The 21,756-nt window shown below is 47.9% G+C and overlaps 9 protein-coding genes and 2 non-coding genes across 11 annotated transcripts; 6 read left to right on the top strand and 5 right to left on the bottom strand.

Annotated features, from left to right (window-relative positions):
• Positions 1-1,819: 1,819 nt before the first annotated feature.
• On the top strand, positions 1,820-2,554 carry AtWU_07071 (uncharacterized protein; the record flags this gene model as incomplete). The annotated part of the gene is made up of 4 exons (XM_035502180.1): positions 1,820-1,908; positions 1,960-2,049; positions 2,190-2,399; positions 2,458-2,554. The coding sequence occupies 4 exons, from the start codon at positions 1,820-1,822 to the stop codon at positions 2,552-2,554; spliced, it is 486 nt and encodes a 161-aa protein (XP_035358073.1).
• Positions 2,555-2,967: 413 nt separating this feature from the next.
• On the bottom strand, positions 2,968-3,083 carry AtWU_r42. Its single transcript, XR_004775224.1, has one exon. It is a non-coding gene; the product is annotated as a 5S ribosomal RNA (ribosomal RNA).
• Positions 3,084-3,856: 773 nt separating this feature from the next.
• AtWU_07070 (major facilitator superfamily protein) lies at positions 3,857-4,471 on the top strand (the record flags this gene model as incomplete). The annotated part of the gene is made up of 3 exons (XM_035502179.1): positions 3,857-3,957; positions 4,024-4,311; positions 4,375-4,471. 3 exons carry the CDS (start codon positions 3,857-3,859, stop codon positions 4,469-4,471), a joined length of 486 nt encoding a protein of 161 aa, XP_035358072.1.
• Positions 4,472-5,033: 562 nt separating this feature from the next.
• On the bottom strand, positions 5,034-6,567 carry AtWU_07069 (fasciclin domain-containing protein; the record flags this gene model as incomplete). The annotated part of the gene is made up of 3 exons (XM_035502178.1): positions 5,034-5,990; positions 6,054-6,327; positions 6,395-6,567. The coding sequence occupies 3 exons, from the start codon at positions 6,565-6,567 to the stop codon at positions 5,034-5,036; spliced, it is 1,404 nt and encodes a 467-aa protein (XP_035358071.1).
• A 1,958-nt stretch (positions 6,568-8,525) lies between these two features.
• AtWU_07068 (uncharacterized protein) lies at positions 8,526-8,867 on the top strand (the record flags this gene model as incomplete). Its single annotated transcript, XM_035502177.1, has 3 exons — positions 8,526-8,537; positions 8,586-8,640; positions 8,701-8,867. 3 exons carry the CDS (start codon positions 8,526-8,528, stop codon positions 8,865-8,867), a joined length of 234 nt encoding a protein of 77 aa, XP_035358070.1.
• A 293-nt stretch (positions 8,868-9,160) lies between these two features.
• On the top strand, positions 9,161-10,558 carry AtWU_07067 (2OG-Fe(II) oxygenase family protein; the record flags this gene model as incomplete). The annotated part of the gene is made up of 3 exons (XM_035502176.1): positions 9,161-9,822; positions 9,882-10,168; positions 10,239-10,558. The coding sequence occupies 3 exons, from the start codon at positions 9,161-9,163 to the stop codon at positions 10,556-10,558; spliced, it is 1,269 nt and encodes a 422-aa protein (XP_035358069.1).
• A 577-nt stretch (positions 10,559-11,135) lies between these two features.
• AtWU_07066 (methionine permease) lies at positions 11,136-12,986 on the bottom strand (the record flags this gene model as incomplete). Its single annotated transcript, XM_035502175.1, has 5 exons — positions 11,136-11,390; positions 11,453-11,763; positions 11,821-11,980; positions 12,049-12,739; positions 12,811-12,986. 5 exons carry the CDS (start codon positions 12,984-12,986, stop codon positions 11,136-11,138), a joined length of 1,593 nt encoding a protein of 530 aa, XP_035358068.1.
• A 723-nt stretch (positions 12,987-13,709) lies between these two features.
• AtWU_07065 (cytochrome P450) lies at positions 13,710-15,537 on the bottom strand (the record flags this gene model as incomplete). Its single annotated transcript, XM_035502174.1, has 5 exons — positions 13,710-14,131; positions 14,265-14,864; positions 14,921-14,989; positions 15,040-15,256; positions 15,307-15,537. The coding sequence occupies 5 exons, from the start codon at positions 15,535-15,537 to the stop codon at positions 13,710-13,712; spliced, it is 1,539 nt and encodes a 512-aa protein (XP_035358067.1).
• Positions 15,538-16,306: 769 nt separating this feature from the next.
• AtWU_t190 lies at positions 16,307-16,379 on the top strand. Its single transcript has one exon. It is a non-coding gene; the product is annotated as a tRNA-Lys (tRNA).
• A 575-nt stretch (positions 16,380-16,954) lies between these two features.
• Positions 16,955-17,689, bottom strand: AtWU_07064 (YukJ family protein; the record flags this gene model as incomplete). Its single annotated transcript, XM_035502173.1, has 1 exon — positions 16,955-17,689. One exon carries the CDS (start codon positions 17,687-17,689, stop codon positions 16,955-16,957), a length of 735 nt encoding a protein of 244 aa, XP_035358066.1.
• A 1,174-nt stretch (positions 17,690-18,863) lies between these two features.
• Positions 18,864-19,685, top strand: AtWU_07063 (fibronectin type III domain protein; the record flags this gene model as incomplete). The annotated part of the gene is made up of 1 exon (XM_035502172.1): positions 18,864-19,685. The coding sequence occupies one exon, from the start codon at positions 18,864-18,866 to the stop codon at positions 19,683-19,685; it is 822 nt and encodes a 273-aa protein (XP_035358065.1).
• Between the last annotated feature and the right edge of the window lie 2,071 nt (positions 19,686-21,756).

The following is a 21,756-nucleotide window of genomic DNA, read 5'->3' as shown; positions in this document are numbered from 1 at the left end:
CAGTCAAACTTTTCCTGTGAAGGAAGTGGAGTCAATGAAAGGGAATGATAATCTTGCGTAGGGTGAGTTGCAGGCAACGTCTTTCCGGCTTGACCCACAAACATCACCATCAATTATCATTTGATCTCGAAACCCGCCATGTTAACTCTTTTGTCTGCCAAGTCTCTCTTTTGTGCCCTCGAGCTCGACCCAGCTCCTCAGCGAAGTACCGGATGACCCCTATGACCGGCTTCCGGGGACCTAATTCTATTGTTGGATGAATTGATCGCCTATTTGTGATGTTGGCGGTCATAGCTCTCGAGCTCCGTGGAGCATGGTCGAGCGTCGAGCCACGCGGTGGAGCATTCCGGTGGTTCCTCCTCGCTTCGCTTGGGTGATCTCCTTCATCGGACCGGGGACGACGTGTTTGCTAATTAATTGTCTGCGGGATGAGAATATGTTCGGTCGGTGCGTTGACAGGAAAGGGGAGATGAGAACTGCGAATCTGGTTGTGATTCTTCAGGGTTCCAAACTTTCTAGGTTTGCTTGCCGATGTGATTAGCCGCCTTGCAGTATTAAGAGATTCGTATGGAGCTGACCTAGTTGCTGACAAGGACGTTTTGCCAAGTGACAAAAATCAGCCGAACGGTCAAGTGCTAAGACAATCACAAAATTTTCTCTCATGTGTATACTAGCCCACGCTAAGTAGAATCGAGAATAATGGTTGCCTGAGACAATGACTTTGACTGGCATTGAGAAACTTTGATTTGTAGCTAATGAAAGAAATGATACAAGCGTCGTTGGCGAGGGGACAGGGCCGTGTTCAAAGAATCGGCCGCCGAACCCAGATTGGCTCTGTGTGCTACCTCGGAGTAATGGGTATCCTGTTTCATGGATAAACTGGGAATCATATACAGCATTATCTCGAAAGCTGTTCAGAAGCAATGTAAGCTGCTCGGGGGAAAAAGGCTTAAACTATCTACGGATCATTGCTCTGGATGTGCAAACCAGCCATGATGTAGTTCGACCCTGACTAAGTCAGTCTATCCAGGCTTTTCTACAAGCATATAGCCTTGAATTGAGACCACGTACACGCCTTGGTTGATAATAGTACTACTTCAGAGGTGTTGTAGCTTGGAGCTTGGAGCTAATGACAGCGAATTATAGATAGTCAAAATGTCAGACTTAAATTCATCACCGAACCTGTCTCTTCAACGATGCTGGCGCATTGAACGTTAGGTTTAGCGCCGATGAGGCTTCTGAAATTGAAGAATTTCCTATACGCGAATCTAATTCGGAATAATAGGCTCCAGCCTTCAGAGACTGTGAAACACGGTAGGCTGGACTTCGCACAACAAGTAGGAGTATCAGTCAGGTAACGAATGCTTGTGATTTTCGCATAATGCAATCGACAACCTATGATATTGCAGCACCCAGCTTCCTCATCTAGATACAACCTTCTATTTTCGACTCGGCTCACGCAGGATGCGGTACAATATGGTCACACATGGCTAGAATAGCCTACTAGGCTGCACAAGACAGTTTTGAATTTTAGTGGACGAATTGAAGTGGTCTGTCATTCGATACGAGAAATTTCATCCACGACTGACACTACGCAGATCGTACACTAAGCTCAACCAAGGACTTCTTTCATGGTTCTTGCCAAGACAGTGTACTGTGATATCATCATAGTCATCTTCGTATAGCATCAACGCGATTCCCTGCTCGGCTCGAAGAACAACAACATATAAATCGCACAAGCAATCGGACTGAGTTAATGTCATTCTACCCGAAATCAAGACATTCTAAAACAAAAGGTCTTATCATCCTCACCGCAGCGATGTTGTTTCCCATTCCCAAAACGACCGCCACTCCCATGGAGGGAGAGGTGAAGATCCCTTTGCTGTTCTTCGTTCAACGCATTCAACGGTATGATCTTCATTCACGCACCCCTTTTCCATCGTATTGTTGCTAAATCAGGCATTTGTCAAGATTGATCTACGAGGTCCCCTCCGACGAAGAGGCCATGACCTTAGTAGATGACAACTACAGTTCTGATGCGTTGTTTGAGTAAGCAATCGCTCTCACATATCTCGCTCCACACGACCTCTATACCCCATATCTCAACATTGCGCCTGCACAAATAAACCCCAGAGAAAAGAATGGAGTTACCGATTATCTAATGTCGTAATGGCCTTCTTCCGCAATAGATGGAACTCGGAGCGACTGGACCTAGAGGGGTTCAAGAAATTTGTTCAAGAGTGGCGCACTCGCTACACCTTCCTAGATTTCGAATTTCACGAAGCCGTTGCCACGCCTGATGTCAACGATGAAGAGGGACGTGGAGGCACGATAGGCTTCGCGCTGAAGGGACGCGTTGTGTCCAAGGATGACGGGAAGATGTATGGAGGGAAGGTCCAGTAAGTTGAGAAATGCTCCGCTTGTTATTGAATCCATGGTGCTGATGTAGTGGGCTAGTGCTATCTTCAAGGTCGAATGGATTGGAGATCGTCGGGTCATCACCAGAAATGCTCAGGTTTTGCAAGGACCTTACGTGGTTGAGGATGAAAGATAAGATATTCGGTCACAGGGTACTTCCTCACATTGGGCTGATGATGTTAGCCTGATGAGAGAGCATGGTCGGAAAGCCCTTCTATTCTATTGAGGACAAGTGCTATCTATCTACCTCGAAATCATGTCTAAATTGTGCAGGGCCGGATTTGTGAAGAACTTGTTGTCATTCTTGATCACTCTCCGCGATCACAATTGTCAATACTTTTGAATAGCTCATCCAATTCCCTATCAGGGGCCCTATTTATGTGCTGACGCATCCGCCAAGTTTAATAAGTAAACGGTAGGACCAATTGTCCCCACGATGAGCACCTGTCAGGAATCAACCCTCTCGGCTGCGTATTCCGCAAATATATTTATTTATCTATCATAAATTCTATGAAAATTGTGAAAGATAAAAAAGAACAAAATCAAAAAAACATACAACAGAAGGGATTCGCTGGTGGTCACCCACCCAACTACTAACCTCCCGGCGTGTGGCTTAAGTACGGCTGAGCGGACGGGAAGCCCTGTTTTCCACACCCTGTGGTCGTATGTACCAGGTATTTCTACAATTAGGATAATAATGGACTATGCTCGATTGAAACGTTCATGTTATCCTTGGCTAATTCTACAAATTTGCCCCCTTGGCTTCCGTGCCTACCAAATCTTCGCATATATAGCACGGGATAAGGAAGAGAGCTGGAAACCAGTTATGTGCCAGAAGGAACCCCCTTGCTGAATAGGTTTGCTGGTATTTCTGACGAGCGGTTCCTGCGAGTTCGATTATCAGCGGTGTTGAAGTCTTGGTTGATTGGGGGGCGCTGCGTGTGAGATATATATAAGTTGTCAACGGGATATATAGTGCGGCTAATAGAAAACAAAGCCCCTGCACTTCATGATTGCCCAGACTATCCTCCTATCGTTCAGTGATTACTCAAAATTTTCTCCTTCAAATCGCTGTGTAGTATGGACATCATTTTAGATGGCGTGTTTGGAGTTGTGAAAACGTCCACCTATAAGATCCCCTAGGTTCTTAAGTGTCGCTATAACACCTCCCCAATACACTATAATCCGTACGAGGAAAAGCATGAAAAATACTAATGCGCCCACTAATAAATTATCCCGATGCTTGATGTTCGTTCAAGGGAGGTCATTGGGGGGTTGGCTGTTACTTGCTGGATAAGCTCACATGCGTCATCCCTACGCCATACAGTTAAACCCGCGGTTCGCTATATTAGCTATCATCTTCCTCCCTCACCAACTTCAGCTTCATAGCCCCAGCCACATACCAATCAACACCCTATCACTAAATCAAGCATCCAACATGTCCCGTCGCACCACCCTTCCCGAGCAGCCGCCCCGACCGTCCTCACTAGGGAGCTGCATCATCTACGGCTGCGGAGCGGGACTGCTTGGCGTCGCTGCGTAAGTCCGATAACCACCTTATCCCAAAGAGCGACCAATAGCCTGACCACTTTGACCACTTTGCAGAATGACACTCGGAGAAAAGATTGAGCAATACTTCACCGGCCGACCAAATTCATATGTTCCGGGTCACACTCTGGAGCGCCTTCTCCGACTACCCGTTCGCCCCGATTCCGAGCGTTTCGGATTGAACATGGCGATGCACTATGGACAGGGAGCGGCTGCGGGAATAATTAGAGCATTTATGAGCGCATACGGTGTTCGTGGGCCATTCGCGGATTTTATGTTTGTTGCCATACGGCTTATGATCGATCAAACATTGGAGAATGTTACGGGTGTTGGGGCGCTTCCTTGGTAAGCCGGATTTGTCACACCATATGGAGTACCTTTTTGAGCTGGGACGCTAACTGGCTATAGGACCTGGCCTGTTAATGAGCAGGTTATCGATATTCTTCATAAGGGAGTATTTGCGTTTGTGACGGGATATTTCACGGATAGGTGGCTACAAGGGTGATAATGTATTCAAGGCCGACGATTGGCGTTGAATCGGCGAGTTTGAAGAGAACAGTCCCGGAGGATAGGCGCATACTCTGAGGCAACAGTGGATATCATCTAGCCCCTATGATTGAGCCACGAAGACCCCAATTTTGCTCGATGAAAAATTTAAACCGAAGCTCTCCCCCAGGCACGGAAATGCCGTCCATGTCTCGCCGTTGGTGAATTATGGAAATCGAAACATTGGGAATCTACCGAATTGTTAGATTCACTCAGGCTTTCGGGGTACCATTCGCATCCAAAAATGCCGCATGAGGTGGGCGAAAGGGACGTGCCGTGATCTCCGGTTTCCGTAGCTGCGCTTGTGGTTTGGACTGTCAATGCTTCTGATGCTAAGGAAAGTAGTCGCTTCTAAAGGGTACAATACCAAAAAAAAAAAAAAAAAAAAAATCCCAGAAATAAATTCTTTTACTCGGAACTAAACATATGTCATGCTTAATAGATGTAGCATTGTAAACTAATACATCTTTCGGCTAGCGATTATGAGACACCTCCGACAAGAGCAAATTGAAACGCCAACCTCACGGCCATTCTGGTGTGCCAAATCGGTCGATGGGACCAAAGGCTTGATACAGGGGATCTAACCACCGATCCACAATCCACAGATACCCATTGGATGCCTTCACTTGAGTGACGAGACCTGCATTCATGATGAAAATAGCACTCTCCTCTTGGGTCACAGTAATATTAAGCCCTGTTATGTCACTGACTACTGTGACCGGACTGCTGAAATTTAGACCCGCAAAGGTATCACCATCACTGTCAAGCCAGCCATATTGCCACATTAGAGTATTAAATGGGCTTTTGTATGGAGCAACGAGAGTATCTGTTCGACTTGAAGTTAGCCAATCGCTCTGTGGTTTCGCGATATGAGAGAACTTACGGAATATGGGAAGGATCGTAGGCATCAAGTCGTAGGCCTCATTTTGTGGGGCCACGAAAAACTGCATACTGCCTGTCTGTTTCGACAACCGACGCAACGTATCTGGGGAGTTCTCAAGTAGAATCTTCGAAGAGTTTACAAGGCGCGAATCACTCTTTAGTACCTCTCCAATGGTCAGATCTGTTGTCTCACTGGTTGGGGCTATTGTCTGATTGCTAGGCCCACCGCCATAGATTAGGAACGGGTCAATAACCTGGTCAATCGCATGGATCAGGCCATTATCTGCAACAATATTTGCCATCACAATGGCAGATTGATCGCCGATTTGTACAGTGCCATTCGAGGAAGTGACGGAGTCAATATAATATCCCTGGACTGTTTTGGTCAGAACCCCGTTGTGGTATTGCTCGGTAGTATTGGACACCTGGAGTGAGGTAGATATTCCTCCTGCACCCTCACTTTCAGATACCTTGACAAGGTCGGAAGCCGTGAGACCAGCCTCGATGATGTGTGTGCGCAGGAGGGCCTCGGTTAAGGGGTAGGCTTGTTGGGTCATAAGGATATCAAAGATAGCGTTGGGAATCTTGGCCCATGCCTATGTGTTTGACTGGTCAAATGTCTTTCTGCAATAGGCTGACAGGGTGGATGAAAATCTTACATTGTTAGTGGGAGCAAGGAATGTGTAGTTACGTTTGTCTTCGTCGTAGTTATAGCGTTTGAGAAACAATGGATTGATCTCTACAATACCGCCGGTCAGGTTGTACACCTCGGCGTAGGTAGATAAGTCGGGAATCTGCAGGAGGGTATCCATGAGGGGAGATGCTGCAACCAGTTGAACGAGAATTGCAGCTAATGCTGCGACGGTTACAATAATAGCCATAATTTCAGAGTCGTTGACGCCGCGACAGGGCCAGAAGAGAACTGAGGTGATTCTGATTTCCACTTATACGGGACATTGCTTGCCTTTTATATTCGTTGGTCTTCACCATATTCACATACGACCTGGTCAGCTTGTTGTCGGAGAGGCTGCCGTCCACATAATACTGCTTATGTCCGAGGCGTCTCGTTTCATCCGGACTACCCGTTGAATATGAAAAGCTTAGGCAGCCAAGGGCGAAGCTTGTCTCCGGTGATGGACCACGATCCCCGTGCTCATGTTGCGGGGTAGCCATCGAACACGGCTAGAGAAGCCGAAGTGCACTATATTAAATAGTGCTGGCCTCCGCACACACGCTCATTATAAGACGTGACGGCGTAGCAAAAATTACTATATCGTCGATGGCACTTATTGGCCAATCGCGGGTTTGCTTCCACAACCACGAGTTTAGCCAATGTACGGCGCCCATCCGTATGACCATGCTTTGGACACGTGTGATAAGCCACATTGCATTAGTAGAAGCTAGCTTCGTCGTCTTACATGAACACACGGGCTAAATGTTGACTGTATGTTGCTTGTTTGTGTGGTCCCGAAACTCTTCGTCGTGTTTTCCACCAATCGGTTTCTTCCAGACTCGGCACTCCCAGCAGCACTACTGCATGACGCGAGACATCTCGAGTCAGCGCGTCAAGGAGAAGAAACCAGTAACAAATCGAATGATAGGTATAACCACCATACTTGATTACTGTGATTAACACGTCAATTGCAGGAGGGGGGACCCCGCTTCTGACAGACATCTCACTTGGGATACGTAAGATACTAATGTTAGATTCCAGACCGAACTCCTCTGACATATCCAACATGCAGTTCGAAACGCGCAAATACACACGAAAGTGCCGGCTAAGATAGGCATAGGATAACAATTTACCTAGCCGCAGCAATCACCGTCGATACCACATCCGCGTAACCCGAGTCCTTTTTATCTTCTTCTGTAGTTGGAATACCCCATAGAGAGTTGCCTCCGCTGTGGGAGGGCAGCCAGGGATATAAACGTCCACGGGAACAATGCGATCCACTCCCCGAACAATACTATAGCTATAATGGTAATACCCCCCGCCATTAGCACAGCTACCCATGCTAATGACCCATCTTGGGTCAGGCATCTGATCATAGCACTGCCTCAGAGCCGGGGCCATCTTGTTTGTCACAGTCCCCGCCACAATCATCACATCGGACTGTCGAGGAGAGGCTCGAAAGATGATACCGAGGCGATCTTGGTCGTATCGGGGCATTGAAACGTGCATCATTTCGATCGCACAACACGCTAGACCAAAGCTCAGAGGCCACAGAGACCCTTGACGGGCCCAGTTGACTATTTGATCGAATGTAGTACTTTGGAAAGTCAGAGCAGTGTTTTTTGGGGTGACGAGCAAGTCGGACTGCTTACAGGACGTGCTCGGCCATGTTCATAGGTCGTTTCTCGGCTGTAAGAGCCGTAGAAGTTGATGGATCGCTCCCCTGATCTTGCTGTGAATCGGCAGCCACCTTAATATTTCTCGAAGAGAAGTCACGGCGAGAGTAAAAGCAAAATCCAGAAGGCGTCACAAAAGTCGGGCGCAAACGCGATCGGAGGCATTGGGATAAAGCCCCTGTTGAGTCAGTAAGTCTCCCAAATTGCGAGGAACAACGGACCATTGCTGATATTTAATGATGAGCCAAATCTCGATATATAGTTCATGATGTCTTCGATAGTTGCTACTGACGGGGTCTCGAACATATTTCTCCTGGTCCCTGAGCCCCCTGAGGGCTTATACACTGATGTGGATCATTTCCCGACTAGCATGTGGGATTTCCCGACTACTCGGCACAGCGGAATGAGTACAGTCATTGTATCCCCACTATTTTTGCGCTCATAACGCACGAAAGCTCCTTAGATACGCGCGAGGGGTTTCCCAATCTCAACAGCTGTGAAGTTGAATCAGATAACAGCATGGTCGGAGCATATTCAGGTTTGATTGAATGAGTGTTCTCACCTGGCCTTTCGCCACCACCCCCACTCTAGCTGCAATCCTTCCCGCCGAACCTCCGCAAAAATTCACTTCGCCGCTTCATGCACTTATTGTATTATGCCGTCAAAGAATCCACCAGTGCCACACAGAAATTCGTCGAGTACGCGAAGTACTCATGAAAGGGGTTTTGTGAGGTGTACTGTATGCCAGAAAGTCTTCTCCACCAAAAGCCACCTGCGTCGACATGAAGCGAGTCGTAAGCGACGCCGGCCCTGCATCCATCCCGGTATCTAATCACAACCAGACGGACCATCAGAAAAGCAAATCTGCCCAGTTTGTGGTGGTGCCTATATCAGAAGGTAATTTTTGATTTTAGAGTATCAGTGGATTACTAGCTTTGACTTACTTCTGACCACCAGAGACGTTCTACGTCGCCATCTTCAACGATGCGGGCCCAAGGGAGATTACCAACCTCCCACTCAAGGAAAGCCAGGGAGAAAGCGAAAGTCCTGTAACGCCTGCGCTACAGCGCGAGTATTCTGTGACGGAGAGGTTCCTTGCGAATCCTGCTTACAAAAGGGTCTGAATTGCTCGTTCAGCCGCACGCACGAGCAGTCACCCAGATTCCCCGAGGCTAGCCAAGCCATAACTCGTCAATTACCGGAAGATATCAATCCGTCAACGGAAGGGGAGCCATGCCATCGCCCCGCAAAGTTGTCAATACCGTTTCTTCTACATTATACAAATGTAGAGAGTGAATCGAAATACGAGAGTCTCCGCCTGCTGTCTCAATGTACGGGTGCGGATCCGCAAGTCGGTTGTTGTGCTGTGGACCATCAGCCAGGAAATTCATGCTTCCTCATAGATCCTTGGGAAAGGATGTTTCACTCTTTCATATATACTGCTAATCTGGACCCACCATGCGACTCGCAAACCAGTGCGACATACTTGTTTGATCATGCAGATCTTGAGATCATTTCCGCCGAGCTCCTAGGAATAATCGCTTGCTCTAAACAACAAGATGCACTGGGTCAGGAATCCCTGGGCATTGATAAGGCCAGGCAACTATTCACCCCTTTTAACATCGCCAAATTTATTAGAGCATTCTTCGACAATCCATTTCACACTCACTACATTACTCCGGCCGCATTCAGCTTGAACAAAGCCTCAAATCTTCTTGTTCTCACAATTGTGCTACTAGGTGCAGTTTACAATAAACCTTACCGCTCAGATGATTTGGCAACATACTCAAATATCACTGAACACTTAGTATTTGAAGGACCATCTTTTAAGAAGCTGTTAGATGGAAATCGTGAATCCCTTGAGTTTGGTGACACCCTGGAAACCCTTCAAGCTGCAATGCTTGTTGTTATTCTGCAGTCCTATAAGGAAAGTCCTGATAGCATACGACGCATTCGCTTGCAACGCATGCCAACTATCTTTACTGCCATTCGTATGCTCGAGTTGAATAAGATTACGAATGACTGTATTCCTGGAGTTTCAGACTGGGACACATATCTTCTCCGTGAGAGTCTTGTCAGGTGGGCGAAAGATCAAACCCCGAATTCCCTAGTTCACCTAGACTTACATTATGTATCAGAGTCATGGCGGGCATCTACCTGCTGGACTGTTATTGTGTTATCTTCTTTCGCTATCCTACCCTTCTGAGACTCGATGAGATAGCTTTTGAAATACCACAACGGGATGACCTATTCCATGCTCACAACGCCACTGAATGGGAGGAACTATCATTGAAAGATCAGAAGCCCCACGTACCATTACGATTGCGGGCCGTTCTCCACGACTTCATGAGGCCCGAAGGCGAACCTCCTCAACACGGGGAATATTTTCCAAATACTATATTCGGATCATTTCTTGTTCTTTCCGGTAGGCTGCAGGGAAAATCCCCCCACCTCCACTTCTAGACATCTATAAATCCTTACTTACATTATTCTAGCGATACAATGTGTACTATTTGACCTGTTAGCGCTGCACACATTCATGAATGACATCCGAGTCTTTGAACCGGTGGAACGTGCATTGGATCGGTGGAAGATCCACTGGGACTCATTGTACCAAGGGATTGAACCAGGTACTGCCAAGCGAGCCGGATTCATTATCCATGCCGCCGAATTCTGGTGTGTCGCCAAGGCGCTCGTAAAGCACCCATCTGCTGCGTGGCCTGAAGACAGCAAGGATACGTTGGATACGACACAAAGCTTTCGTCGTCTGGTGGACAGGTTGATGTCTGATGATGATACTGCAAAAGTAGTTTAGCACTTTCTTGGAAAGGTCGCTTTTCGCTCGCCTTTGGCACATCCCACATCATATCAAAGAAGGGTATCCAGATAGCGACCAGATTACTTTGCTATATACCTTCTGGGTAGTTGTCAAAGTGTGACATTTCAGGTATAACCTTTTCCGGATATCGTACAAGGGATATCACCTTGCCTCATTTCCAGAAACCCCATGCCAAGCCTAGAATCCCAACTTATCTTTCGTCGTGTAAATGTAATTGAATGCCTCCTGAAGGTACAATATTTCTTTACCTTATCCTTCTTTTATTTCCCATCTTTTTTCATCTTTTCCCATACTTTATTTGCTTATTTGATCATTCTTTCCTAATACTTTTTTCTTTTTTCTTTTTCTTTTTCTTTCTTCCCCCCGTTGTTGCGGTGGTGGTAGCATAGGCTAGATCCCGATGATAATGCTTATTTCAGCACCACAAATGAAACTGCGCTTTCAACTTACAACATATCAAGTGTTTATATATAAAGTCTCCATCATATTAGAGACAATGTCGTGGGATTAATCTGAACCGTTCTATGCCAATAACACCTCCTTCAAAGCATGATTAGTAAGATATTTCCACAGTCCCTTCGCGACAACTATCCCTTTGAATGCGATAGCGCACGACCCGCGAGCCGTCAGTTAAATCCTTGGTCACCGGACGCAGACTGTAGCCAAACACCCACGGCGACAGAACGAATCGTAGCAGGTAATATATCACACCCAGCCCAAGAATGCCCAGGGCTACCACCGGACTAAGCCAGTAAGGAATACTCGATGTGCTCGAATTGGGCGGAACAAACGGCATGACCAAGAGGAACTGCAAACCCGTCTCTGTTAGTGCATTAACGTATGAAAGCTAGGATAGCGAAGTACACTTACAACATTGGCGGCTAAGTAGAACACAATGACCGGCCATGGCGCAGTGTAGGACGACGACCACCCCTCGGATGGGGTGAATCGCATCTTTACCAAACCCACCGTAATGGCAGTCAACAGGGCGCACATGGGATACGAGGAAAGACCAACGACGAATGAAAAAGCATCCCCTGCTGGTGGAGCACAGATAAATAGAATCGTGACGCAGAGATGCACGAAAAGTGCTGCGATCGGGGTCTTGAATGGCCGGTTCTGCATCATGATGTCTGGAAATGGGGTGATGCCGTCTTTGGCTAACTCTTGCAGCAAGCGCGCTGGATAAACAACCTTTAGCCCAACAGGTATATAGGGATAACGGAAGAGTCACTTACGGACGACAAACGCGACTCCCAACAAGTGGCCGATAGCGGACAAAGCTACAAGAGCGGGTAGGGCTCGCGTTGCGGCTGTCTCGCCGAACACATTGCGGAATAGGCTGGCAGCAATAGTGACGTTGGCTGATCGGAATTCTTCTTTGGACACACCAGCGAACTATTGGAATGAAAAAGAGAAATAAGTCACCATATTCTTAGTATACCTCAGCTGGGGGCAAGACTTACATAGGCGACATTGGCGAGAACGTACAACACCGTGATGATCCCCATGGCGGATGGGAGTGCGACGCGGAGGGTGCGTTCCGGGTTCTTTACTTCGGAAAGGACCGCATTCACGTTATCGTACCCTTGGTACGAGAATATCGCGTCCAGCAGAGCCGTACCGATGTCATATCCATTCTTCGAAGTGCCTTCAAAGGATGTCTTCAGGTCAAAGTTGTGAGGGTTAGGGATGCGCCGATGGCCAGCCAAAGCTGCGAATCCAGTACACACGATGAACAGTAATGTGAAGAGCTTGACCATGCTCAGTAGATCCTGCATTGCGCGCCCGAGCCTGGGAGCACAGGTGTGGACGCCGACAGCAAATGACACGGCCGCTATTGCTAGCCCTCGTTCCTTCCAGGTCGTGGAGTCTACCCCAGCAGCTGATAGGAGATACTCCGAGGCAGTAATCGCATTGCTCGCAGAGACCTGTAAGAACAAACAGAAGAAAAGATAGATGCAAGTCTGCATCTGCTTCGGAGAGAAGCATCGCTCCAAATACACTTTGATGCCTCCCGATCGAGGCATCCCGCTGCCGAATTCCAGCATCACCAGGGCACCACAGGCGGAGATGATACCGGCCACCACCCAGAGTATCAGCGACAAGCCCACACTGCCAGAGAGCTTGAAGATAGTTGAGGGTGTAGAGAAGATTCTACTCGCCGTTAGCAACTGACAATATCTAGATTGGAATGGCGGAGTGACTGGACGGGACCATGGACCTACCCAGCGCCAACTATCTTGTTCACTACCAAAGAGATGGCTCCCAGCACACCAATCTTGCGTTCTTGAAGTACATGGTTTTCGTTGACTGAGAGTCTCTCGCCACCCTTGGGACTTTCATCGCGAGAGCGAGACGCATCCGTCTCGACTGTCACTTGGGAAATCGTGTCGCGGCCCATTTCGACGGAAAATCCAAATCATCCAACCCATCAACTTCCGCCCGAGACGAAACAACTTATATGTCAGTGGTCTCGTAGAATCCCTGCGGCTTCCGTCCGAAATTCTCTCGAGCCGCCAAGGTGGCTAGCTGCTAGTGGATGAGTTCAGCTGCAGGCATGATGGCGTTATTCCCAAAACCCCGCTAGCGATTCGCAGACTTATTAGCATCCGCCTCCCAAACATCCACCGTAAAACACAACGATACTCTTTCTTCTGCACTCAAGGCCCACTTATGAGTTGGAGGCAGCAGTGACGTGCCCGCTGCTGATAATTTCGTGACTGCTAACGCTGTTTCCATTGAGTCTGGACGCCCCTCGAAGCTCTTACTGAATGCCTAATAAAGTGGGGGTGGTTGACGAGCGAGTCTTCCTACCCTTCTTGTGACATGGCCTCGGTGAATATTTAATTCTACCGACAGAAGAAAATCGAAAAATAGTGATGGTCCTGTCGCGCACGACATATTGGTCCATGAGAGGTTGCAGCATGCAGTATCTGCTACCATGCGTGAAGTCCATCCCCGGTGATTGGTCATTAGAGTGGTCATCGGAGCACGGGGTTTCTTAGGGGTAGGAAGACGAGGCTAACAGGGCAGATGAGAACAAATTTGAGCAGGAGTATATATTTAGAAGTATCGCGTACGCAGAAAACCAACATAAGTGTTCAGGTGCCAGAGCTCGCTCCAATTACAGACGAATCTGCTCCTCGCTCTGCCTCCTGATCGCAATCATCCCATTTGGATTCGCCGCCAACATTGTCCCAAATACTATCTTCTCGGGCTTTTTCCCAACAACTTTAAAGTCATACTTCATCAGGATATGGCACAACGCTAATTTGATTTCGTTCGCCGCAAAGAATCTTCCCGGACATGCGTGTCGACCCAGTCCGAAGCCCAAATGATTCGGAGACGGGTTGGCAAAGGATGCGGTGTGCTCGTGGCCAGGCTCGCTTCTGAGCTTGAGAAAGCGATCGGGGATAAAAGTCTCAGGGTTAGGATAGTACTTCTCGTCCCTTTGTCGGATACAAGGGACAATGATCTTGCAGTCTTTCGGGATGATGGTGCCGTCAGACAAGGTGACAGGAGCTTCCGCCATGCGGCGCATGGAGACTTGGTAGTGGATATGTTAGCTTAGGGACACTTCTTAATGAAACCACCAAGAACAGATCAAGGCGGGAAAGATCGGACAAGGAACGCTTTTGCGGTGCAGGGGTGAGAAAAGAAAGGCAAGGAGATTCCATACCGCTACTGATTGGCTTCAAGCGCTGGCTCTCTTTCAGCACACTATCCATTAACCTCAGCTTCTCCAATGAGGACCTTTCCCAATCTTTCATGAAAACTGATTTGACCTCCTCTCGCAGTGATTCAATTAGCTCTTCCTGCCCGTCTAAATCGTACATTACCTGAGTGAGCATATCGGAGCTGGTATGCACAGCCGCAGTGGACAGCAACAACTGCGTAGAGACAGGATTATACTTTCTTCCCTTCGCAACGTCCTCGAACCACTCTATTGAATCTTCATGGTGTTCTGGATCTCGCCCTTCCTGCCTAGCGATAGCCTTGGCCTTTCGACGTTCCTCTATGACCGGCTCCATGATGCTTTGAGCTTCTCGTATGTCGGCACGAAGCCTTCGACAAGATGGCAGGAACTTGGACACGAAGGGGCGCAGAAATCGAGGGAAGATGCGCAACCCAAAGGTCGCTAGGAATAAATCGACGGAGTAGTCGACGGAAATTCGTAGCCATTTGGGGTTGCGGCAGATCTTATCGCCCAGAAAGACCCGGGAGCTGAGTTGAACGACGATTTTGAGAATGGTTTGATTTAAAGGAATCTCATGCCATTCTGGCAGTGGTCAGCTCCAGATTGAAATACAGATAACGGATGTCAGAGTGGATGACCGGGGTTATCAGTCCAATGTTCCTGCAGTGCGATCGTTGCCTCCTGAGACAAGATCGGATTCAGATTCTCTGTTAAATTCAGTGTCGCTGATCGGTACAGGTGTTGGAAAAGAACTCACCCAAGTTCCGAGTCAATTTTGTCTTCAAAGTAGTCTGGAAGATCTCATCATCCTCCACGCCTTGCCTCTGATGCTCAAACCCGGGGACATTGACATGCGTGTCCTCTATTAGGGCCTTTCGGAGGCTCAGTACTTTTATGTTGCGAATCTCATCAGCGTATCTGGGGTCCAGGACCATCATGACCCCATTTTCAGTGACGATATTGAATACACTTCCCTTGAGGCAGTCAAATAACCATTAAACACTGCAAATGGGGGATGTCCTACCTTTTTCAGTCCAGCCTTAAGCAGATCCTGTGCGTTTGTAATGAACCTTTTCTTGGCGAACAAGTCGACGAATTCGAACCATCTCTTTCCATTGATCAGGGGCAGTCCGTTCAGCGAGACGGGTGTATCCCTACATTGAAGGAGAAGGATGAGGACAAATAAAAGCAGGATGATCGAAGTGCCTAAGCCAAGAGGGTTGCCATGCTCTATGGCGTCGACATTGAGTTCCATGGCGGGCGCAGTTTGGAATGGGTCAACCGGTTGTGCTACATTGAAAGAGTGAATGGAGGGCACTAGAAGTTCAATTTATAATTGCTGCAGTCTAAGCGAGCGCTCATTTCAGGTCGGTCCGGTATCATCGCCATTATCGAGTAATCCGATGTTTGCCATGTATATTCTGACTACAACTTTTCAGTCATTCTTGTTGATGGGTAGTAACCCTCATGACCTCAACATATCGCGTTATTAATGTCTCACCTTCCGGTGTTGCCGCGAACAATCGAATAAAAAGGTATTATGTGTGCATTAATCGAGCGCGGAGGGATTTCTCGGCGTCTATTCGGCCATACTCGCGGTCTGTGTGCACAATGTGGAATCAAACATGCAGGCAGCTTTTGATGGAAATCATGGCACATGGAGGGCCACGATCCAGCTGAAATCATGCCAAGAACATGCTCGTCAGATTCAAAACGACATCAAGGTATATTCCCAGTTCACGCGAGAACGATATGTGCTTGCCAGTCCAGTTTGCGATGGGCGTATGCAGGTAGAGTCATCTCCATGCGCACACTCCCACTTTACAACGAGAGCTGAAGGGAATTGACATCAGTAGGATTTCGTTGTTTTCGTGACCCTTATGTATATTGAGGCAGCATGTATCCATCGCTTTCAGGGGCGTGAATGGTCCACGTGCCAAAGCCAAGTCAATCTCTTCTTCGCCTACCAGGTACCCTCCGTAAGGCATATGTAGCCTTTCTGGACAACGCCTTTCACCGAACTAGCCCGGCTAGCTCAATCGGTAGAGCGTGAGACTCTTAATCTCAAGGCTGCGGGTTCGAGCCCCGCGTTGGGCTTTCTTTTTTGCCGATTTTCGGCCCGCTTGCTCAGGAAAACCTAATTTCCCAGCAGCACTCAACAAAATAAATCTTTTTGATGATTTTCTTGTTCGCCTGTTCATATCAGTAAATAGGCTTACAAAACCACCTTACTATTTCTGTCCATGTAGGGAAGCATCTACGGATCGCTGATAGTCGTCTCAAACACAATCTTCGCAAACAGCAAGCTGAATACCCCGTGGTCTAAACTTGTCAGCTTTTTCGGTGACGTTACATATTTTTGTTTACTCTCCTGGCCACCATCGACAATAACCCCGGCAGTCTCCGTCAACCACACAATACTTCATTTACCATTTATAGTGATACCTACGAAGTTCGCTAACATACAGCTCTGCCCAGGCCACTAAATGCACTTGTGGTCATATGAGCTGAGATGTTACTGAGCAGACATGTTCACTAGTAGTAAGCCCGAGTGTAGGCGGTTGCAAAACGACAAATGAAACTGTACTTGATAGAACTGCACCTGAGCCATAGTATTGCGTAACAGTCTGTTTCAAGATGATTCCAGACACTATATCAGCATCACTCAGACCTCAGGACCCGACTGCTTCCCGAATAATCTGCAACAAGCTCTCACTACCTCTCTCCGCCTCCCCATCATCACCCGTAGGAAGTCTCTGCGAAGCAAACGCCAGGAATACTGCCTCCCAGTGCCCATCAGAGAACTTGAACAACAAACCACCATCCGAGTAAATCCCATTGTCATACTTGGGCAGACTGCCCTGGTTCATATGAATGTTATGGATTCCAGATCCAAACGACGCGCCGAATATATACGCAGTGGCCTTTTTATCATTCATAGCCTCCTGGATGATGGGCTCCAGCTTATCCAGAATGTCATTGTCAGGCCCGTCGATGTCGTGCTTCAGGATCTCGCCGGCAAGAATGTTCACGAGGCCTTTTGTGCGGTAGAAGTCAAGTCCCTCTAGATCGGCGTGTTGTGGAGTATAGTGATCATAGCGGAAGTGGCGGTGGTCATGCTGGCGATGTTGATTACCATTATTATGGGTATTGTTGGGATCTTGGATCAGGTGGAATCCTAGCTCTAGGGTGTCGAGCTTGTCGGTCATCGGATGGGTGAAGTCTTTATCAACCCAGTAGACCAGACGAGATTCTTTGCCGTTAGATTTAACGTTGATGGCAGCAGTGCGCTTGCCAGAGGAGTCATCTCTGAAGTAAAGGTAGATGTGTGGCGTGGGCTGGCCACGGCCCTCGGCGTAGTAGTCAAACGGGCGACAAGCCCAGACACCGTAGTGGGGAACAGGCATGATGGTTTGGTACTGGCAAAATGTTCTGATTTGTATTTCAGTCACCCGAATCGTCAGTTAGTACTAGTAGTAGTACTACTGCCATGATGTAGGTTCAGATCGTTGCTGCCGTCGCCTTCCCCGTGTCGCTATTTGTACTCAGCTTTTGTTTCAAGTGGGGTATGTGAGAGGTCATCCTAATTATGGCGTAAAGACAAGCTCTCGGTAGAGTAGTATATGTTCTAATTCTCGTATTCCAACCTGTCAGAAGAGAAGGTCTGTGGTGTAGATTCATCGAGACCGACCGCGACCCGAGGGCGAGATGCCGACCGTGCGAGCTGCACCTCGGATCCGGCGGGGTGAGCGGGGCAGAGACCCACCCTGTGAATTTAAGCTCACAACACTAGTCCAGGGTTGGCAACGGCCCCACTAAGCTAGTATTGTGACAGTACTGATAAATATCCGGCATATACCTGGCCTCACTGATACAAACTGCGTTCAAAAGTGTCGGGTGTTACTATAGGACGAATATTTGATAGAATTTGTTCACTCAATGTCTGAAGGCTTGGAGGAACCAATCAACCTCCTCGAGACCATCATGGAGAATGCCATCTCATGAGACTCTCACTGGGTCCTCATCCATACAAATATGAGGCCAACACAACTCTTGCCCGGTAAACCTCTTATCACGGCAGGCTTTATCCAACCTCTATATTAATGGAAACCTTTCTCATGGGAGGGATGTGGGAACTGGAAAGATCCTCTCAGCCGTCTGTGGCTCGGGAGGAGCCGTGAAGTAATGCGCTGCTACTACTGCATGGTGACCTTGGCATGCCCCAGTTCCCGATGGCGGCCACTTTAGAAGGAAAAAAGTGAGTATACAGTGAATGCAAACATGCACAGCATTTATGCCCAGAAAAACGGGAAGTGCAGCTTCCACTGACAGTTCATACCATGCTTCACACTGGTCATTCACTACGCTTCAATTCCACATATAAACACTGTCATTGATCCAGCTTTGCTATCACCACCACTTCTACACCCCGTTTTCTACACCCCGTTTCCTGCACCCCGTTTCCTGCACCCCGTTTCCTGCACCCCGTTTCCTGCACCCCGTTTCGTGCACCTTGTTTACTGCACCGCGTTTGCAACTACCGTTTCACTAAAACCAAGTCACCCCCGAGTATCCGTCACAATGAGCCACTTGCGCCCGTCAGGTATACTGCCACAAAACAAGGCGCCTGACTACGAAATCAGACTCGTTCTCGAACCAGCCGAGATCCTCACCCCAAGCATTGAATTGAAAACCGACGTCCAATCTACCTTCAACATGCAGCCGAGCCCCACCATGGAGATCATAGAATTTCTCGACACCCCAACCAAGGAAATGTTCGGGGCCGGCTGGAGCGTTAGCACCCGCAAAGCTCAAGGCGATAGTGCTGTCGAATTTACGTACAGACATCACTACCCAATCACGAACAGCGATATTGATAGCATTCTCATCCATGCCAACTTGCAGGGTTTCAACAATGAGCCCACTGGTGACAGTCGGGAGTTCAAGGCACAAGTTGAATGGGGTTACGAACAAAAGATGCTCTCAATGACCACCAAGAAGAAGCTAGATGGATTTCTACCCAACGAACTGGAATTCCCTAAAGCAGATACTTTGCGGCAGCTGCTGATCGCGAAAGCGCCTAACAAGTTCAAGCATTGGAAACTTCATGACTGGGGTACTTACGCGTTGCAGCGGTCGGTCATTCATGGCCCGATTCATGTTGATCGCTACTCCGGGTCGTGGGATGGTAAGCCGATCGGCCTTGAGGTTTGGCACATGGTGAATGCCTTGGCTGAGAGAACTGATTACATTGTCGAGCTTTCCTTTAAGACGATTAATCGTTCTTCGGCCTCGTCTAAGCAGAGGAAGCTGGTGGATGAAATGAAGAGCAAAGGCTGGCTAGTTGTCGAGGATGAGGATTTGGTTAAGACGGGAGCCATATTGGATGCCTACGCCTTTTGATCTGGCAGCTGTGTTGGAGATCATTCATAACCAACCCTTGCTAAGACGATGAAGGAGCGAAGTGATGAATGGGAATCTTGGCACTCAATAATTCACAAAAAAGCCAGGTTTCGAATCATTCCATTGCTCCTAGCAGGATGGACGTTCTGAATCTTGCACTGGCACCTGATATTTCTTTTCTTTTGTTTTCCTTCCTTTCCTTGTCTTTACTTCTTTTTCTTTCTATTTCTGATTAGTATTCAATGGACTCCGTCAGCCACAAACTATCTGCGAGCCCCGTATCTACAACATTGTCCTTTGCAAGCTTACAGCATCACTGAGACATGATCTATCCAAGTCACAACTATGAAGTGTCTTTCTTCGTTGTAGCCTACTCCATCCTAAGTATCTGACATCAAATGGATCAATGGAAGTGGGCGTTCTTTGTATTATGTCTCTTTCTGGGTACGGATACCATACTAGTTCTGCCACAGTAAGCTAAAATAATTAATCCGATCACATACAATCTTCCTATTGATGTGATATGTCTCCCCGTAGCTAACGTTGAGGCGATTTATGAGAAGCTACGTAACCAGCTTACGCTCCGAACCACTATAAATTATACCTTCGGTTGAGTTTTCCACACGGATGGAGCTAGTCTGGACCATGGTCCGGATAGAGTTGGGTACCGCCTGGGGATCTGATAGGATGATATATACGAGGTCAGAAGACCGCGAACCTTAACTTTAGAGTTCCTTGGTGTTTGTAGACGGGAAACTCCATGGGAAGGAACTTTGGCACCTAATTCTTACACCATCCGGGTCAGCCCAAGTAACTTTAATCATGGTAGGAATTGATCTGCGTGTTGATGCGGAATTTTGCTGGTAGCATCATTTTAGATCAAAATCATCAAATTGTGAGATCACTTACAACAACAGAAGAGCAACATAAACAAGCTGAGTCCCTCTGGAAGGCCTCATGATCCCATAGACCAACACGTAAACGAACGAGAAGGAGAAAGAAAAAAGAGGCGACACTTTTCAGAGTCTAAGACAAGGTCCCGATACGGATCGAACGCGGGACCCTCCCACAGAGTGCCATGTAAGGCCCGACGCGAAAGGTCAACCGCTAGACCACCCAGGTTTGTCCTACTGTGGGGTTTCCAGATCTTGTTTATATTGAAGGTCACTGAGCCAGAATTGGGGGGCGTAATTTACCATTGGATTACGTGGAATACGTGGAATAATACATGCTGAGACATTCACTGCAGAGGGGGCGCCTGATCCTTTGGTTTGGAATGTGAGGTGAAGCCGGAGAGATGTGATATATGCGAGGCATAAAGTATGTGTTCTGAGAATGGGCGGATGTGCTTCATTTAGATCTATCGATTCCTTGTGTGATAGGAGCAGTGTTGATGCAACTCGATGCTATAGGCAACCTAGAGCACTTTCGCCTTCGCAGACATTGATACTTGTTTACTTGAGTGACGTCAATAATCAATATAGTAATGTCCACCGGGCCAAGATGGTAGTCTGCTCCTTCGAACCCCGCTTGTTTAATCTAAACGAGCATAACTTACAGATCCACCTCTTCAACCGGTGTCCTTGCTACCAGATTAACGTCTGTTCCATGGCAGTGGCGATATTGACGTTAGCTGAGAAGCCCCGTTCCTAATGCGTACTCGGTGTTGAAAGGGTGGCGTGCAATTTGTGAGATCCTGTAAACAGCTAATGCATGCCACCGAGAGGGGGATCTATTAGCATCATGTCGGAAATCCCATTTTGATGTCTATTATCACTTCCCAAGTGAGGTGTGGTTCGCCAACTTTGGCATTTATGTTGCCGCTATGTGGCCAATCTGCTTGGAACATATCAGTTGAGAAATGGTTACATCGCTTACAACTAGTGATCGTCCCACTGGATATGAAAAATATGAGCACTAGGGCTCCAGCTGTACAGTATAGCCGTCCAATGGTTCTGGACATCTGTATGACTGGGGATGGAAGGGACGGCAGTAACCCATGGGGATGCAGTCTAGATCTTCCGGGCCGTGCGGAAATGATATCCGCGCGCAGCACGGTTTCCCGATGCCA

This window comes from Aspergillus tubingensis (assembly GCF_013340325.1).
Source record: "Aspergillus tubingensis WU-2223L DNA, scaffold_8, whole genome shotgun sequence".
Lineage (NCBI taxonomy): Eukaryota > Fungi > Ascomycota > Eurotiomycetes > Eurotiales > Aspergillaceae > Aspergillus > Aspergillus tubingensis.
This window is presented reverse-complemented; position numbering and strand designations above follow the sequence as displayed.